We start from the raw sequence: 19278 nt of genomic DNA, 5'->3' as shown, positions 1-19278 counted from the left end.
TTCTCTCTTTCCCTCTCCCTTCCTCTCTCTGAAATCAATAAAGATATATATATATTTTTAAAAAGACAGTGGGAGGCTATTGAAGGATTTAGAGCAGGGTTTAGGGCTGGATTTAAAGCAGGAATAAAGTTGCTTTTAATTATTTTTATCACACAATAATATGAATACCTTCTTACATGAATTCAATAAATCTAGAAGCCAAAAGTCCTCCTTTATCACCCCTTACACCAGTTTCTCCAGTTTCTCCTCAGAAGTAACCACTGTTCTGTTTGGTGTGTATACATGCATTCAAGCTATATCTAGGATTATTTTGCATGTGTGTTTTAAAATAAATAGGCTGTCAAGAGATCAATTTGAGGGATAGAGCATGGGTTTAGGCAATTCTGAGAGCCAAGTGGCCATCTGTTTACTTTGGTATTTGCAGAGTATTTTGTGAACATTCCAGTTTTTAAGTGAAATTCTCACACAGGGATTGGTGCTGTGGGAACCATCTGACAAACCCCAACCACAACAGCTGCAAACCCTCACAGCCTTAAACACCACGTCTGTCTGTCCTGTGGCCTGCTCTGGATCAAAAGTTTGCTCCCAGCACTTGTGCAGTTAAGGACAGCTGGAATTCACAGATAGAAATGTTCCTCCTTCGGATTAGGGAATGGACAATCTGCTTGCCATGTGCTATGGAATAACTGAGGATCCAAACATGACCATGGGGTCCTTTTCTAAGGAAAACAAAACTTTGTTTTGAGCTTGACCATTTACATTTTAATAAAAGAATATATGTAACAAAACATATCTACATACTGAAGTGGTTTTTCATTACCAAGAGTCAAGTTTAAAATTATTACTACAAAACTAACAGGATAAGTATTTCTAATATATTTAGGCATATATATTAAGGCTGTTACTAACGTGAGGTCTGGGGTGTAGTATCTAAGAACTACAGTTTTAGAAATATATATGGATAGATTTGTTTATTCTCTCATTAATTCATTCAATATCCATTTAGTACCTCTTAAGAGCCTGATCATTTGCTAAGGCACTGGTTGAATCACTGTTCCTTTTTTCCCCTTTTCCCTAAATTAAAGCTCCCAACCCCGTTGGACAAATAAATAATGTGATGCGGACCCATAATGGGTTTACATACAACCAGTGATTTGTCAGTTACTCCATTAAACTATTCCAAAGTTTAAAAATCTTCTGTGGGAGCACGGTACTTACAATAAAAGACTGCTTCCTATGACTGACTTGAAATTCCCAAAGAGGTGATGGGGGGGGGGGGGGGGCGCTGCGAATGTGTTACTGTGCTCTTGGGAAATGTTTTTGGGATTCCTCAGTTCTACACTGGGACCCAAAGCTCCTGAGCAGGAGGGCAGAGGACATAAGTAAGGATGCAATATACTAGGATTCTCCCCAGACCTTAATCCCATAAACAATTGCCTGGGGTAAGGGCAAAATCCAAAGCTTGAATGTTATTCAGTCTTATCATATATTCTTTCAGCAAATATTTCACTCAAAAAGTCATGACATCTGCAACATTTTGCTTAAGAAAAATGATTATAAAGATACCAATGTTCTCTGTTCCTTTAAGGGAGTGATGAAGGAGCTGGAGGCCCCGCGGGGGCTGTTCCCAGGAAGCCCTCAGAGCGTCGGCACTTATCTGGAAAGGGAAGTGGGTGCGTTACCGTGGAGGACCGCGGAGGGCGTCTGTGGCTGTGCCGAGAAAACTTGCCAAGAAAAGAGAGGATGCAAAGCCTGGAACTCAACGGGGTCCCCTCATAGCTTTGTGCGGCGGAGGGTAACCTGCTTCCTCCAAGAGGGCGCGACCTGAAGGCAGAGGCAGGTCCCAAGGGGCTCGGTGACCCCTCCTCCTGTTTCCGCAGCCTCTCCCACGGCAGACAGGTGACGCAGAGCGGATCCCGAGGCGCTCGGACCTCCTCCCCACGTCCGCAACCACCGCCCGGTGGACGCCGGCTTCCCGTCCCGCACGGAGAAGCCGGAGCGCCAGTCATCTCGCACCCGGCCCGTCGCCATAGTAACCACCGGCGCCCTGCAGCCCCGCCCCTTCCTCACGGCGTGGCCCCACCCCCTTCAAACCCGGAAGCGGGAGAGGGGAGCCCGATGCGCGGACGTTTCGGGAGGAGGGACGGGGCGGCCCAGGTTCGCTCGGCCGCGCGCCCCGCCCCTCGGAGGCCGGCCGCCCCCGGAGCCCCAGTGCCTGCAGCGCCTGTGGGTCCTGAGCGCTCCGGACGCCGGCCCCGCGCGGGCCCCGCCGCCTCCTCGGCCCGCTCCCGTACTGGAGGGAAGAGCGGCCTTGGGGAGGAGGAAAGAGGACGTGGGGGTGGCCACGGCTGGTGAGAGGTGGGCGAGGCCTAGGAAGCCGGGGTGTGGTGTGCTGTGTGTATGGGGTTGCAGGTGAGTGTGCATGTTGTGTGAGCGACTGGCTCAGTCGGTATGACTTTGTGAGTGGGCCGATCCATGTGACCATGCACGTGATCGTGGGGGGGGGGCTGAGCTCAAGTCTGAGTTCAGGGGGGTGGTCGCTGTGCCTGTGACCCTGCCTTTGTGTGGCTTCCACGGGGAGGGGGGACTGGGAAAGGATGGGGGTCCGTGTGGAGGACGTCTGGGGTGAGGGTGGGGGGCGCTTGACCAGGCCATACTCCTGCAATCGCATCCTGGGGCTACACTGCTGCAGCCCAGGAAGATGTTTTCCAGTAAACTTTTAAGAACTCTGAGCAGAGGCCAGTTATTTTGGAGATTGTGCCTCAGCCTGAAAGTGACAAATGACTTCGTCATTGCTGAGTGAGACTTGAGAAAAGTAGCAGGGCTGGAGTGTCTCACTTTTCCTCTTCTCATTTTCCTGGGGAGTTATGAGCTCTGCATTTATGCCGCTTCTCCACCTACAATGTTCCAGCTCCTGTTAGCACAAAAATTCAAGAGACTGAAGAGTAACTTAATAGCTGTGTGCAATTTTCCAAAGGTTTTTATACCAAGACAGAACACAAGATGAGGTGTCACAGAAGAAATGTCAAGTAGGCAGCTTTTCCTCCGAGGAGGTTTAGAAGATAATGGAAAAAAGTTCATGAAAAAGGAATAAATCTTCCCCTGAAGAGATCTAAAAAAAAGGATAGCTATTTACTGGTGTGGAACGGAGACTTGCTTTAAAAAGCCAGTTGCATCACCTGGAGAGTCTCCGGTTCAATATTTTGTTATTGTGGTGTTAATAATAATCACAGATTGGCCATATGTAGATCAACTACGGGTTGAGATAAAGGTTCAGAAAACCTCTGACTAGTTAAGCTAGTTATGTGACAAACATTGGTAAAGGTGATTTCATCGACTGTAAACTGGCAGGTTCTGTTGAAACATAAGCGCTGGTAATTCTTAGTGCACACTCATACTGGCAGTTTCACTGTGGAGCAGCCGGAGGGCCAGGGAGGGCCAGGTGTCCAAAGCACTCCAGAGGAGGGGCTTCCCTGAGCAAGACTGAGGCTAGTCTCTGCAGCCCTTTCCCTGCCAGCATGAACAGGTGCTTTTGTTTTTGTGAAGAATCGAATTGTGAGAGATCAAATCAGTGTTGAGCTCATGGTCCACATTCTTTCTTTTTTAATACCAACCAGTTTGGTCACAATCTCAGTTAACCTTTTTGCCATTTACAGAATGTTCTTCTTGTGACTTGGAAAAGTACACCCCTTTAGTGGATGAAAGAGAGCCTGGAGAACAAACTTCCTTTTCATACTGCTCACAGCTGCTTTCCCTTTGCAGCAGTGAGGGTTTTTTCCCCACTTAGATGTCAGTTGGTCATACGCAGCATTTGCTATCTGTCTTACCTTTCATGTACTGCCAAACTAGCACAAGTGTTAAAATCACTTGCCTCTACAAAAATTTAGTCACAGGAATCTCTCCAGCAAGATTAGTTATAAAATGTTATGATGCTGAGGTGGTTGTGAATAATATTGAGGACTGCGGTAAGGAACATCTTTGTATTTATTGCTGTGGGAAGAAGTGGATGACAGTGGGGGAGGGGGGTTGCCTGTGTATAGTAGTTTGGTTAGTACGTTGCAGTTGGTTCCAAACTGAATAATTTGTTTTGTGCCAAGTTTGGTAAATCTAGAAGAAAGCTTTCTGGTTTTAATTAGCTAAGGTGTTTTATAAATCTATTGAGTAGATTTTTATTTTTGCTAAACATTTTTGATATTTCCTTCTGTAGAATAGTAATTGTTTATAGTAATGCAATAGTAAAAAAATGTCTCCATTAGGAAGCATGTAGACGATATCGGAATGTTTCAGGTCTGTCCAGGTTGAAAATACTCCAGAATCAACTGTATGTGCTAGTTGCTTTCAATTAAAAGTTATAACCAGTTCAGAGAAAGGCTATAGCTCAAATGGCTAAGATTTTTTAACATGTTAATATTTAAGAGAAAATGGATATGCAAAGAATGATTTTCTTTATTTCAGTATGAATAATAACTATATCTGTGCACAGTGATTTTCAAGATAAGACTGCCTAATGATTTTCTTTATACTTTAGAGCAACTTACGATTTTAACAGATTTTTCTAAAAGTACCATCTTAGCCTTGAGAGAAGAGACCATTATTACAGTGTCAAGTAATAAATCAAGTTTAATAGTAGATGTCTACACTTACCATTTCCTGGGGTTCAATCTGTCAAACCCCCTTCCCCCCCCAAGGTTAGAGGTAACAGTTGAGACTGCTGAGTGCCCTGTGTGCCTGAGGGAGATGTGGAGGGCGAAGGAGGAAGAGCTCCATTGATTTTAGAATCCCCTGACCCTGGTCAGTCCAGAGAAGCCCTCTGAAACAACAGCTCGGAGTCAGCCCAGAAGTTAAATCCTAGGCTCTCAAACTCATCACAGCCCTGCTAGGAAATCTAGACTTGCCCTAGGCTAGAGGACAGGGTACACTGCAGATATTTGATCCTTTGAAACCAATGCGTGGAAGTTCCTCATTTGGCAATAAGAGCCTGCAACAGGGAACTATAATTTCAGGTTCCTGTTATGGCATAACACACATGCCTGAGCAAGGAGAGCAGCCTTTAAATTGAAGATGCTCAGCCAGTTCAACACCCATAGTTGCCCAAGTTAGAAGGGACTCTAGGATTGCCTAGTTCAGTATCCTTAGGACGTAGTCAGTCAACAGATAATGCCTGCTATGTGTCAAGCACTGTTCTAGGCTTTGGAGATACCCTGGTGAAAACAGTCATAGATGAGAAACAAGGCCAAAGGGCGTCAGTGACTGTTCCAAGGTCACAGAACTATAAGAGCTGGAAATCACTAATCTCACAACAAAAGACCACACATTTTTTCTAAAGGCACGTGTTTTGTTTGGTTGCTAGTTTTAATGCCTTCAAGCCTACCCTCATATATTATCATAGATCTTTCAGAGAATATTATATCATTTTTAATCACACCGATATGAACAGCAATTTTTCTGTGTTTTGGATTAAGAACTGCATGTGAGGTTCTGAAGTTATGTTCCACTACAGTTAGATTTGTGGCATTTGGTGAATTGATCAGGAAGCAGGCTTACATTAACTCCTTTCTCTAGTGTGGACTGTTCCCTATAATTCTATCAAACAGAAACATCTTTATTAAAAATGGATTAATAAAATATTGACAAAAGATAGGGGACGGTATGCAGTTTGGAGTCATTTAACTAGGACAGGCAATCTGGTGTCAGAAAAGGCTTGTGCCTTTGGTCCTAGCTCTGCAGTAGCCATGGCATCTCTGGTAAGCCGTTTAAATTTTCTAGACCAGATTCCTCTTTTGAAGGACTAAAGGAGGTTTGAATAATTATCTCTCAGGGGCCCTTCCTGCTCTATGATGATAACATTTCACCAAACTGTTTTCTGTGGTTTAAGTATATACCAACAAGGTAAAAATAGCCCATTTCCTTGGTTTTACCCTTTAAAGTGTGCATTGTGGGTATAGCTAGACCAGACTCTGCATTTAGTTCCCATGTAAACATGAATTCTTGATATGAAACATCACATGCTTTTATTTCAGGGTTAACCTCCATTTCAGCTAATCATGGGAGAGATTAAAGTCTCTCCTGATTATAACTGGTTTAGAAGCACAGTCCCCCTTAAAAAGGTATGTATGATTTTACTACACCTCTTATTTGCAAAATTTTATATTGTTTTTGTGTGTGATTTAGATATTATGTCTTAGTAGTATTTGAGAGTAAAGGTTATTGCCAAGTGTCATGACTTTGGGTTGCAGAGCATAAAGTTCACCCCTTCTCTGTTAAGTACAGCCAGCTTTTGAGACTCACTCAAGAGTAAAGGGGAGTATAACTATAGTCGTTATTTTATAATTACTTTTACATATTCAAGCAAGCAAGAATATGTATATTCCTCAGTATAGTTTAGTGGAAAGCTTACAGCACAGTCATATTCTATTATAAAGCATTTTTCTGTTCCTCAGATTTAAGATTTACAGTGGGTTACATTAGAGGTCTTCTGTTAGTAATGATACACTCACTCTGCCACGGTCATCTCCTGGAAACTTTATTTCCCTGGAATGTCCAAAAACACCAAATACTTATTTTGAAATTTCACTATTGACTCTGAGTCCCAGATTAATCCTAAATGTTTGGGGATCACACTAGACAAGGGCTGTATAAAATCTTTGCTGATCCCCTTGCAAAAGTATTAGAGTACTGTGGTCTGAAGATCATCTATGTCTGTTATTTTGTCAGGGTAGATAGCTGTGGAAGTATCATGCAAATTTGAAATAACAACAAAATTACTCTCCATATAGAAACTTGAGATATAATTTCCAAGTATAGATAGAATTCCCGCTATATACCTGGCACTGTTCTAGGAAGTCCACAGATATCTTATTTAATCCTTTCAATAGTTTAACAAAGTGGGCAGTGGTGTGCCCATTTTATAGATGAGAAAACTAAGGTTCACAGTGGTTAGCTTGTTAAAGGTCAAACAGCCTGGTAGGGTTGGGATTAAAATCAGATTAATCTGGCTTCAAAGCTGGAAGTACTTGGCTGCTTACCAAAAGGAGCCCCCTTTCTTCTTGCTACCCGGAAACTATTGCCCATGCTAAAAAGAGAACTGGCCTCTGGAGTCCCTCTACTTTGTCCCATCCCCTCAAGGTAACTCATACAAGCTCCTCTTGATGGACTCAACAAGTTGATCACCAGACGCAGAACAACCCAAACTTATCTAGTCTTAGAAGCAGTTATAGGAAGTTGTTTTATTGATGTGATTTTTTGCAGCTGTCAGGTCAGTTTGGTTCACAAAAGTCATAATAAATTTGCTTGATACATTTTGTGGGGCTAGATTTTATATTATCAAACAGATATGTGTCTTCTAAAGGAATTCTGACAAAATTGCTATTCACAGAACTCTGAGAAAGTTGAAGTGATAAACAACCTTCAAGTATTTATGACATATTTAGAACATACTATGTTAATTATATCTCAATAAAACTGGGGGAGGGAGAAGGGGGGAAAAAACATGCTATTGTTCTTCCAAATTGGATTATTGAAATAATTTTCTGGCAAACTTTAGAGATCTTTTCTCATATGAATTTTATTACTACAAGATTGAGATTTACTGTCTGCAATATCAAAGTGAGAGATTTTTACCACAATTATAACAGAAAGATATGAAAAGCAAAAATGTGGATGGCAAAATACAAACAATATGAATGTGAGATACTATTGTGACCACCTGTGGCCTGGGCAAGTCCGAAAGGGAATTGCCAGGGCCCTCTGGACTTTGCCTTGCCCTGTTGTCTGCTCCCAGTAACATCAGTGACCACGGTCAGTGTGCTGCCACCCAGAATGACACAGCACTGCCAGCTAGGAGATCTCAGGAAGTAGAACCTGGAGGACTTGAACTTTTTAATGTAAAATTAGGATAAATATTGATTTGCACTGGCAAAAGTTCAAGCCATTATTGTACTTTTCCAAATACCACCAAAAGTGAAAGAAAACAAAAATTAAACTAACACACAATGAATAATTCTAATAGCTAACACTTATTGAACACTGAGAATCGGTGACTTGAGTAGTCTCAGCTCATTTAATGCGCATCGTTCCCCCCTGTTGGGTCAAGAGCCATTAAATCAGGAGGGTTTCTGATCACCTCCTTTCTACCCACTCGCCCCTCAAAAAAAAAAGCCAGTTTTTCCTGTATCCACTCCCCACACCCGACTGAATGGTTTGAAACATTCTCCTGGGACAGTGACACCCACACCCGCCTTGTCCCTCCTCTAGCAGAAGTCTCCCCTTCGGAAGCCTGGGCTAGATCAGGTTCCTGAAGCATCTCCTGAGTGGTGCCATCTCTACCCAGTTGGTCCCTAGAGCCTGAAGTCTTGTCTCTCCCTTGCCTCCCCTGTTCACACTTTGACCTGACTCATCCCAGTCAGCCCCCTGGGTCAGCACTGGAGAGTGACTCTGCAAACTGCCCTTCTCCAACACGCAGACACGCACACATACATACACACCCCACACACAAACACACACCCCACATACATACACCCTACACATACACACAAACACACACAAGCATACACACACACACACGTATGGGGAAGAAATAAGATGCCATGTACAGAGTTTACAGTTTAATGGTAAACAAAATAGACTTCATATAATCATGGATGGAAAGGAAAATTGAAAACTGGTAGAAAAAGCAGCTCTTTGGAAGAGTATAAAGCAGTTCTGTGAAATATTTCCTTAGCACCAAGAAAGGAAAAGGAGACCAAAGCAGTTTATTTTATGTACTAATCTGGCTGATGCCCCCCCACCCCATCCCCAGGTTACCTTTTAACAAACAAGACAGTGGTATTAAAATTGTCGGCAAAATTATAGTGTGAAATTAACAGTACAAAAAACAAATCTGTAAGACTCCTTTTTTATATAACTTTCCCTCCAGATTATCGTGGATGATGACGACAGTAAGATCTGGTCACTCTATGATGCAGGTCCCAGAAATATCAGGTGTCCTCTCATATTTCTGCCCCCCGTCAGCGGCACTGCAGATGTATTTTTCCGGCAGATTTTGGCTTTGACTGGATGGGGTTACCGGGTGATAGCTGTAAGTATTACTGATTCAGTATTCCAGTTCAGATCCACATTGTATGTTTTTTTGTGCTTCTGTTTCTGATCCAGTATGGTAAAGGACACATTTTTTATTGTGGTAAGATACTGTTTTTCTTTTTTAAAATGTGAAATGAAGATTTTTGGGGTTTTGTTTTGTTAATCCTCACCTGAGGATATCTTTTCCATTGATTTTAGAGAGAATGGAAGGGGGTGGGGACAGAGAAAGACAGAGAAAGAGAAACATCAGTGTGAGAGAGACACATCCGTTGGTTGCCTCCTGCACACACCCTGACCGGGGGCCTGGGATGGAACCTGCAGCCCAGGTAGGTGCCCTTGACCAGGAATCGGACCCGAGATCTTTCAGTCTGTAGGCCGATGCTGTAACCACTAAGGCAGACCGGCCAGGGCAAAAATGTGAAATGAGGCCTTTTGAAGGAAGGTGTTATGGTAGCCAGAGATGCAGAGGGGACAAACTTCTGTTAGAAGCCTTCTCTACTCCCAGCTTTTCTGTGCGTTCTCTCCTGTCGCTCTTCTCACAAGTCTGATCAGTGGGAAGCATTGTCCTTGTTCATAGATGAGGAAACTGAGGTCAGGCCATTTTACTGATCACTGCAGGTCACACAGCCAGTAAGTGGTAGAGGGAGAGCCAAGCTCAGTCCTCTGACTCCATTTCCACTCCTTGTTTATTACACCACTGCTCCCGGGAGGTGAGCATGGCATGTTAGACAGCGAAGAGATCTGCTAACATGCAGGTGACCGAAAGCTCCCTTTAATGTACATCTTTGACAGTTGAACGGAGGTTCATTAATTAGCTCGTGTCCTCAGCATTTGATTAAGAACTTTTTGGTTTCTAGTTGTATTTTACCACTGAGTCTGGTCTAAATCTAGTTTCCCATTGATCATTCTTGAGTCTTCTCTGGGAGAAAGGTGTGGGTGGGGAAGGCACTGTTGCTGGTGACATTTTTTTGGCACACCTCGACTGTGTAAGGACAATGGAGGGTGGTCTAACTTCCAAGGAAGGAGAGATTTTTGCTTTGGAGCTGGCAGTTGTTTCTGGGACCTGGAATATTAACATGTAAATGGTACTTCCCATGGGACTACTGTTGTTATACATTTTATTTACTGTCTAACGGAAAGAAAATGTGGGCCAGATTTCTTCTCTTGAAAGGTAACCAAAAATTCTACTGAGGGCACCACCAACTGGGGCCACACAAAACAAATCTAATTCCTCTTCCTCCTTCTTGACAGCCCTTTTCTTTCTTAAGAAAACTGGTTATTATCAGCAGGCACTGCCTGCTACCTTCCTCCCAGGTCTTTTCTTCCCTGGTTAAATCCCTCAAGATTCTTGAGCCATTACTCATAGGGCATGTTTGAGTCTCTCTTGTTCTAGGGTTTCAGTAATCCCTCTTAGTGGACAGCCTTCCATGAGAGCAGGGTGGTAACTGCCCCCTCTCTGCAGCCTCACACATGACTACCTTTCCTGCGGCCCCTGTTGTCAGCCAGGGAGGAGACTGAGCAGCCCCAGGCCTCTGTCCCACTTTAGAGCGCTGTGGAAAGCTGACTGTATCACTCCAAACTGGCAGGTCCTGATATCTTGCCTTCTAGCTGGGTATTTCTTCTTGCCCTCAAGCTTCTTGATGTGGGATTTCCCTATCTCATTAGCTAGATAATCAATGAAGCAAAGGCCAACAGTGTTTCAAAATTACTTTGTCCTTACAATTTGAACAGAATGCCCATACCATGAGGTTTTGAAACTTATTAGATATTTGTTAGCATCTAGCAGTTAAAATGCACAGATATGTTTTTAATTTAAAATTTTTAAATGAAATCTACAATTCGCATGCAGTTGTAAGAAATAATACAGAAATATATCCCTTTTGCACTTTGCCCAGTTTCTTCCAGTGGTCACATTTCATAAAATGTCATACGATATCACAACCAGAGTATTGATACTAATATAATCCACCCATCTTATTCAGATTTTCCAGTCTTACTTATACTCAATTATGTGTGTAATAAGTAGTATACAATTTTTCACTTGTCCTGGACACAGATATTTTTAAATTAAAGGTTTTATCCCCAGCCGAGTGGCTTAGTAGTTTGGAGCGTCGTCCCGTTGTACACCAAAAAGTTTTGCAGGTTCAGTCCCCAGTTGGGGTGGGTATGGGAAGCAACCAATCAATGTTGCTTTCTCACATCAGTCTTCCTCTCCCTCTCCTTCTCCCTCCTTCTCTCTCTATCATCTCTCTCTTGACTCAAATTTTCTGCCAGGGAGACTCTGTTCTCCATGCTGTCTCAAAATAGCAGAATCTTATCCACAAATGGAATTATTATAGTAAAAGTAACACATTACGTCAAATCTGAAATTATCCTGTAATTTACATGGCAGTATTTATTTTAATTATTATTAATGACAAAATGAATCTGAGTATTTAAAACAAGCCTGCCAGATGGGTCTTACATATTATTGAAGAAAGAGAATTCTTAGGTGACAAGCTTGAATTTCCTAGAAAATAATTAGTACTTGTATTTCTTTTTTTCCTCCTCATCAGCATTAATAAACAGGCGACTTAGGGTCAAGCACCATACTTTTTTGGTCATAAAAAAAGTTCAAGAAATCATACAGACTAATTAAGTCAATTGAAAGAAAAGGAACAATTTTATTGAATGCTCCCTGAAAGAAATGCTACCCAAAAGAGAGGGAACACTCTTTAGAACAGGTTTTGTTTCTGGTTCTCCTGAGCCATAATTCAGAATGAATTTGGATTTCCGGGGAAACGGTATTTCTTTACTTGGATGGGCTCTGCTCTGTGCACCTTTGAGCCTCCGAGTTTCTCAGCTGTTTGGAAAGGAAAGCGATGTGAACTGAAATTGTTATTCACATACTATCTATCAATGGTGTGTGTTTGCTTTTTTTTCTTCTTAAAATCGGTCTGTTAGATAAAACGTGAATTTTGAAGTTTAGGAGGAGGTGAGAAACGTATTTTCACATATTTTGAATAAGGAGCAGAGCTTAAGCAACTGAGAAATGCTATTATGAGAGTCCTAAATTTTTCAGATATATAGGAGTTAAATAAATAAGTTTTAAATTCTTTATTATTTCAGTTGCAATATCCAGTTTATTGGGACCATCTTGAATTCTGTGATGGATTCAGAAAGCTTTTAGACCATTTACAACTGGATAAAGTGAGTACCATGAAACGAATTACTTTCATGTGACTTTAATGCAGCATTTGCGTTATAAAGCCTGGTGTTGTCTTTCTCTTATTTTTTAATAACAGCTCATAGAGATAAAAGTCCCATACCATACAATTTACCCTTTTTCAAGTGTATAATTCAAAGGTTTTTAGTATTTTTACAGATATGTACAGTCATCACCACAGTCAATTTTAGAATACTTTTTCTTGCTCCAATAAGAAACCCCATACCCAGCAGTCACTCTTCACTTGCCCTCCCCCTAACCCTGGCAACCTACTCTACTTTCTGTCTCTGTGGACTTGCCTGTTCTGGATATTTTGTGTAAGTGAAATCAGTCTTTTCTGACTGGCTTCTTTAGCTTAGCGTAAAGTTTTTGAGGTTCGTCCATGTGGTAGCATATATAATTCCTTCATTCCTTTTTATTGTCAAATAATATCTCATTGTATGGATATAGCACATTTCGTCTATCCATTCATTAGTTGGTGCACATTTGGATTGTTTCCAGAATATTTGGCTATTATAAGTAACACTGCTGTGAACATTTATGTATAAGTTTTGGTGTGGACATGTGTTTTCAGTTCTCTTGGGGATAGAGTGGAATTACTGACTCATAGTTTTCTTAAACAGAAACTGCTAAGTGGTTTCATTTGTGAACACCTTTTTTTTAACACCTTATGCACAGTTGTTTTATTTTCGTGAGGAATGTATAAATTGCATTTATATACAATACTTCCTAAAATTCTAACTGCTATAGTTAGTTTAGTTTATTGGCTAGTAGTGACAGTGTATTCTGTGGTTGGTGACTGTTAAAACAACTTTTTTTATATTTATGTTCAGGATTGATCATTGTTATAGGATCCTCCTTGTGTTTGTTTACAATTAGGTTCATCTTTTTGGGGCTTCTTTGGGAGGCTTTTTGGCCCAGAAATTTGCTGAATATACTCACAAATCTCCCAGAGTCCATTCCCTCATTCTCTGCAATTCCTTCAGTGACACCTCCATCTTTAACCAAACTTGGACTGCAAACAGGTAAGAATGTAAACATTTGGCCAAAATTCTTACTGTTTTTGTAGTCTTGGAAGTTTAAATTATCAGGTCTTTGTTTTACAGCTTTTGGCTGATGCCATCATTTATGCTCAAAAAAATAGTTCTTGGAAACTTTTCATCTGGCCCAGTGGACCCTGTGATGGCTGATGCTATTGATTTCATGGTGGACAGGGTAAGGATCATCGAATTGGGGTGGGGACATCTTGTACTGGGAGTTTTCATGTTTGCTTGGTTCCTGAAGGTACATCTATCTCGTTGAACATGTATTAGAGGTGCTCGTTAAGTAGTCTTCCATATTAACTTTAAAATATCCAAAGACATTACTGCTGGTAATTCATCAGAATCACTGGGGAGAGCTTTTCAAAATACAGATTCCAAGGCCTCACACCAGACCATGGAACTGAAATTCCTGGGCATGGGATCTGGGATTCCTACATTTTTATTCCACTCCCTCTTCAGCTTCCTCCAGGTGGATCTGATGTAGCAGGTCTATAGGCTTGCATTTATTTTTATTTTTATTTATTGATTTTTTGGAGAGAGAGAAGAAGGGAGAGAGAGAAAGCGAGAGAGAGAGCAAAACATCAATTTGTTGTTCCACTTATTTATGCATTCATTTGTTGATTCTTGTATGTGCCCTGTTCCAGGGATCGAACCTGCAGCCTTGGTGTATCGGGATGACACTCTAATCAACTGAGCTACCTGGCCAATGCTAGACTTGTATTTAGAAAATACTGGGTTAGATGATTTTTCTGAGGTCTTAGTCAGCTCTAAGATCTCCTAAATGTTTATCATCATTGGGCTGCGGGAATTGACATGCTGCCCACAGGCACGTAGTTGAAGAAGCAGTTGAGGTTGAAGACTATGAAAGGCCAGGCTCCCAGAACAGAAGAATGCCACCACCTGAGAGGCCTAGTTGATAGCTCTCAAATACATTGTGCTTCCTTATCGGTGACCTTTCTGGCCCCACTACACATGATACCTCCTTTATAAGAACAAATATTATCTGTAGATTTAATGAAAATATGAAAAACAAAATTAATTCAATAACTTTACCTGTGTTTCTTTCTGTAGCTGGAAAGTTTGGGTCAGAGCGAACTGGCTTCGAGACTTACCCTGAATTGTCAAAATTCTTATGTGGAACCTCATAAAATTCGGGACATTCCTGTAACCATTATGGATGTAAGCTTCCTTTTAAGTAAAATAGATGCTTTATCTTTTTAAATGTATGTCCAGATCCTCCTCATAATTATTCTGTTATTTTTCAGTGTTTTTCAAATGCAGCCTTGGATTTTTTTTTTTTACTCCTCAGCTTTCTTAACTCCAAAACAACTCCTAGCAGGAATAACACCATTGAAATGAGAATAAATTTAAACAAATGTGGTAGTTCTTACCCATTTTGATGTGTTTTCATTCTTACCAACAGATATTGCACTTTGGCTATTACACATCTGGGCAGCAAAGAAAAGGTGCCCTGGGGAGGGCAGCGAAACAAGAATTCCATAACATCTAATTAGTACAAAAACTTCTTAGATTTTTGAGTTATGGTAAAATATACATAACAAAGTTGACCATTTTGACCATTTTTGAGTGTATAGTTCAGTGGCATTAAGTACATTTAGTGTTGTGCAGCCATCCCCGCTGCCTAGTTCCAGAAGTTTTCATCGTGCCAGACTGCAACCCGGCGCCCGTTGGACAGCAGCTCCCCAGTCACCGCCCCTCCTCCCAGTCCCCGCGCCGTGTTGTAGCGCGTATCAGCGTGACATTTCTTTTTAAGGCTGAGTAATATTCCATTGCGTGTGTGTACCCCGTTTTATTTGTCCATTCATCTGTTGATGGACATTCGGGTTGTTCCCACCTCTTGGCTGCTGTGGATAATGCTGCTCTGAACGTGGGCGTACAAATACCTGTTTGAGTCCGCACTGTTCATTCTCTTGGGTATATACCTGGAAGTGGAATTGCTGGGGTCACATGGTAATTCTGTGTTTAGGTTTTTGAGAAACCATGATACCATTTTTCACAGTGGTTGTACCATTTTACATTTCCACCAGCAATGCACAAGGGTTCCAGTTGTCCCCTCTCCTCAGTGACACTTCTTATTTTCTGTTGTTTTGATAATGGCCATCCTAGTGGATGTGAAGTGGTATTTCATTGTGGTTTGGGCTTATATATTCTTTAATATCATATAACTGTTTTGCCTCAAAAATAGATTTATTCCAAAATTCAGATAACAGGGTGTTTTTAGTTGATTTTGTCAGGAAATTATTTATTATAAGCATGTATACAATAACTTCTTACCATTTTTCACATTTACCGTGGCAGGGAGCCAGCCTTTCAGTGCTCTTGGCGAAGTGTCTGCTTCTCAGGGTGCATTTGTTCTGCTTGCTCACCTTTTAAAACTGTGCCCACCACTTGGATACATGGTTACTGAGAACTGTCTATAAGCTTTAGCAAGTTGAGATGCTTTTTTTTGCTTCTTTTAAATTACTTTTTGAAAAACATTTTTGCATATGTGTATAAACATCATTTTTTATAGACATTGGAAAATGTAGAATCATATGCCCCAAACTGCTAGCAGTGGCTCCCTCAGGAAACTCTAAACTTCTTTGGATTTTCTTTTTTTTTTACTGAGCATATACTACTTATGTAGCTGTTTTAAACTAATAAGTTTAAAAGTTCTTTTGCAGTTTTATGATCCTTTTAAAATTAATTGGCATTTTCAATGATGGTTCACTATTAATATTGTTAATTCAGTTAGCTATGTTTGAGGAAAAAGGAAATTCATATGAGAATCCCCTCACCTCACCCCACCGCACAAAGGATGCAAGAGACCTTTGGCAGCAAAACTGTAGCTAATGTCTTACGTTGGAATCAGAGTCACTGGGGTCAGCAGGAAGAGGTGGCCCAGACTGCACAGGGGTCAGCAGTGTCTCTTCATGAGAAAGAAATGCTTAGGGAGCAGTTTCCATAATGTGAAAAGAACATATTAAAATACCAGCAGGTTTCAACCTTGTCTTTTTCTAAAAGGTATTTGACCAGAGTGCACTTTCAACTGAAGCTAAAGAAGAAATGTACAAACTGTATCCTAATGCGCGGAGGGCTCACCTTAAAACAGGAGGCAATTTCCCATACTTGTGCAGAAGTGCAGAGGTGAACCTTTATGTACAGGTGAGTCCCAGCTTGGAACCCTGAGTACTTTGAGCCCAAAGTGTATGGTTTGAAGCATAAAGCCTTTTTTTTTCTGATGGTGGTGGAGTAAGAGAACTACAGAATTCTCTGTAGGAATGAGCATTGATTCAATCAAGTTGGTTTCCATTAATTTATAGGAGAATTCGAGCAGGTATTTAGAGATCCCCGGGTGAGTCTCCGCCCACCATCCCTTTTCTAAGAACAGTAGGCCCACCTGCCTCCACACCGAAGCAGCCGTTTGGTAGGATGTCACCTTGCCTCCTGGACGCAATGGATTCAGTCAGAGCAGGACACTGGACCTTAATGGGATCGAGCTGAATTCCATGAAGTGACTTCTTGATCTTTTTTTTTTTTTTTAAATATATCTTTATTGATTTCAGAGAGAGGAAAGGAGAGGGAGAGAGAGATAGAAACATCAATGATGACAGAGTCATTGATCGAACCCGTAACCCGGGCTTGTGCCCTGACCGGGAATTGAACCCCGATCACCTGGATCCTAGGTTGACGCTCAACCGCTGAGCCACGCCCGCTGGGCTTCTTGGTGTATTTGTAATGCATTAAAAAAACACACACACAAGCCCTGGCCAGTGTTGCTCAGTGGTTGGACTCAGTGGGTAGAGCGTTGGCCCACGCACCAAGGGGTCATGGGTTCAATTCCCAGTCAAGGGCACATACCTGGGTTGCAGGTTCGATCCCTGGTGAGTGCAGGAGGCAAGCAATCAATGTGTCTCTCACATCAGATGTTTCTCTTTTCCCCTCCCTCCCTCCCTTCCACTCTTGAAGAACAAAAGCAATGGAAAAAATATCCTCAGGTGAGGATTAACTAAAAGAAAAAAATGCCAAAAATAACACATAGCCACCTCCTCATCTTCCACCTGAGTGGGATTAGAATACCGGTGAGAAATGATTGCTTTGGCAATTTGGCAGCAAGTACCAGGACTCTTAAAAAAACAGTCATGTCCTTTGATCCTGTCATCTGCTTGTGGAAATGGATCCTACGGAGAGGATCCTAAATACAGAAACACTTGATTCCAAGAGACATTCATCATGGTGTTGGGCAGAACAGCAGAGGCTGGGAAGAGCCACGCAGCAGCAGAGGGGCAGGGTAGACACCTGCTCGTGGAGCAGATGCACCATTTAAGATGTTTATGAAGAGTTCGTAGGAACTTGGAGAGAAGGAACAAAGATCCCAAATTGTAGTTTTTAAAAATACTTCTTTGACTTCTCTGTGTTTTCCAGTTTTTCTCTAATTTGTATGTATTACTCTGTAATTTTAGAAGTACAAAGCATTTATATACTATGGTGACATTTACAGTAATGATTCCGCATTTCTACAGATACATTTGCTGCAATTCCATGGAACCAAATACGCGGCCATCGACCCGTCGATGGTCAGTGCAGAGGAACTCGAGGTGCAGAAAGGCAACCTGGGCCTCAGTCAGGAGGAGCAGTAGCCGGGGCTTTGGCTGGTGATGACAGGGATCCAGCGAGTTCCTGTACAATCAGTGACGTCGGTGCCCGCCAGGGGGCCCCTCTGCTCAGTTGTTGGGCTATCACTGTTTGGAAGTAGGACTGATTGTCACCTTCGTGACAGGCAGCAGCTCTTCTAAGCCAGTGTAACTGTTCCCTCTTCGGTTTTTTTAGCTTTTGAATTTGAAGAAGTACTTTTGAAGACTCCCATTTTAAGAATTGTGAACATTTTGCTACCAAAAGTCTTCACCCTTGTGTCCTTATGTGAATGTTAATTTCTGAGGTTTGGGATTTTGGGGGAATTTTTTTCCTTGTCTTTTTTTCTTTCTTCCTTTCTTTTTATGTTATTTGCTATAAATACCGCACATCCAGATTGTGTGTCAGAAGGACATTGATTATTTGTATGCTATCTTGGTTATAACCGTTACCAGAGTACCAAGGCTCTTGTCACATTGTTTGCTCTCCTGCAGGTCAACTACTTCAAATTTCCAGTTATGTAAATTGTTTTGAGTTTTCGCTGTTATCTTTCTAGGCATTACAGTCATTTGGAATAAAAATTCAATTTCAGTGAGTGGCTTTTTTTGGTTATTGTAGCTACCCGACCAGACTACACAGACATAGGACTTTCTGAGAAGCAGACCGTGGTGTTTGCCAATTCTGTGTAACTTTAGGTAAGTTACTTAATCTCTTTTAAGCACAGTTTGCCATGGTAAAATAACAGTAGCTATCATTTATTGAGCTGCTACTATGTGCCAGCTAGTTTTCATATCTTTTTTTCCCCTTCATGAAAAATTTTAAACACACATAAAGTAGAGAAAATAATATAGTGAAACATGCCCCACTCACCCAGCTTCAAAAATTATCAAGTCATGGACAGTGTTGTGTCATCTCTTACCCCATCGTCACTTCTTCCACACCTATTCCCACCACTGGATTACTTTAAAGCAATTTCTGATACCGTATGATTTTATCTATAACTATTTCTGTACATACTTTCAAGAGATAAAATAACCATAATACCATCAACACACTTAAAAATTCACCAACAAGCCCAGCCGGGCATGGCTCAGTGGTTGAGCACTGACCTAGGATCCAGGAGACTGAGGTTCAATTCCCTGTCAGGGCACATGCTCAGGTTGCAGGCTCGATCCCCAGTCAGGAGCATGCAGGAGGCAGCCGATCAATGATCTCTCATCATTGATGTTTCTCTCTCTCCCTCTCCCTTCCTCTCTTTGAAATCAATAAAGATATGTTTAAAAAAAAAATCAACAATTCCTTCATATCATGAGTCAGTGT

At 41.6% G+C, this 19278-nt stretch overlaps 1 protein-coding gene across 6 annotated transcripts; it reads left to right on the top strand.

Annotated features, from left to right (window-relative positions):
* Positions 1-1640: 1640 nt before the first annotated feature.
* On the top strand, positions 1641-18549 carry SPG21 (SPG21 abhydrolase domain containing, maspardin). 6 transcript variants are annotated; one of them, XM_081118132.1, is made up of 9 exons: positions 1641-2358; positions 6021-6107; positions 8915-9076; positions 12187-12267; positions 13163-13308; positions 13390-13498; positions 14398-14505; positions 16351-16491; positions 17850-18549. In XM_081118132.1, exons 2-9 carry the CDS (start codon positions 6045-6047, stop codon positions 17964-17966), a joined length of 927 nt encoding a protein of 308 aa, XP_080974258.1. In that variant the 5' UTR covers positions 1641-2358; positions 6021-6044; the 3' UTR covers positions 17967-18549. The 6 variants fall into 6 exon arrangements, with proteins under 6 accessions (XP_080974258.1, XP_080974259.1, XP_080974260.1 ...); XM_081118133.1 differs by having other exon boundaries at positions 1641-2412; XM_081118134.1 differs by having other exon boundaries at positions 2097-2351.
* Positions 18550-19278: the final 729 nt, after the last annotated feature.

Source organism: Miniopterus schreibersii, assembly GCF_964146895.1.
Source record: "Miniopterus schreibersii genome assembly, chromosome: 1".
Taxonomy (NCBI): Eukaryota; Metazoa; Chordata; class Mammalia; order Chiroptera; family Miniopteridae; genus Miniopterus; species Miniopterus schreibersii.
Note: the sequence above shows the minus strand (reverse complement) of the source record. Positions and strands in the feature narration are given on the sequence as shown.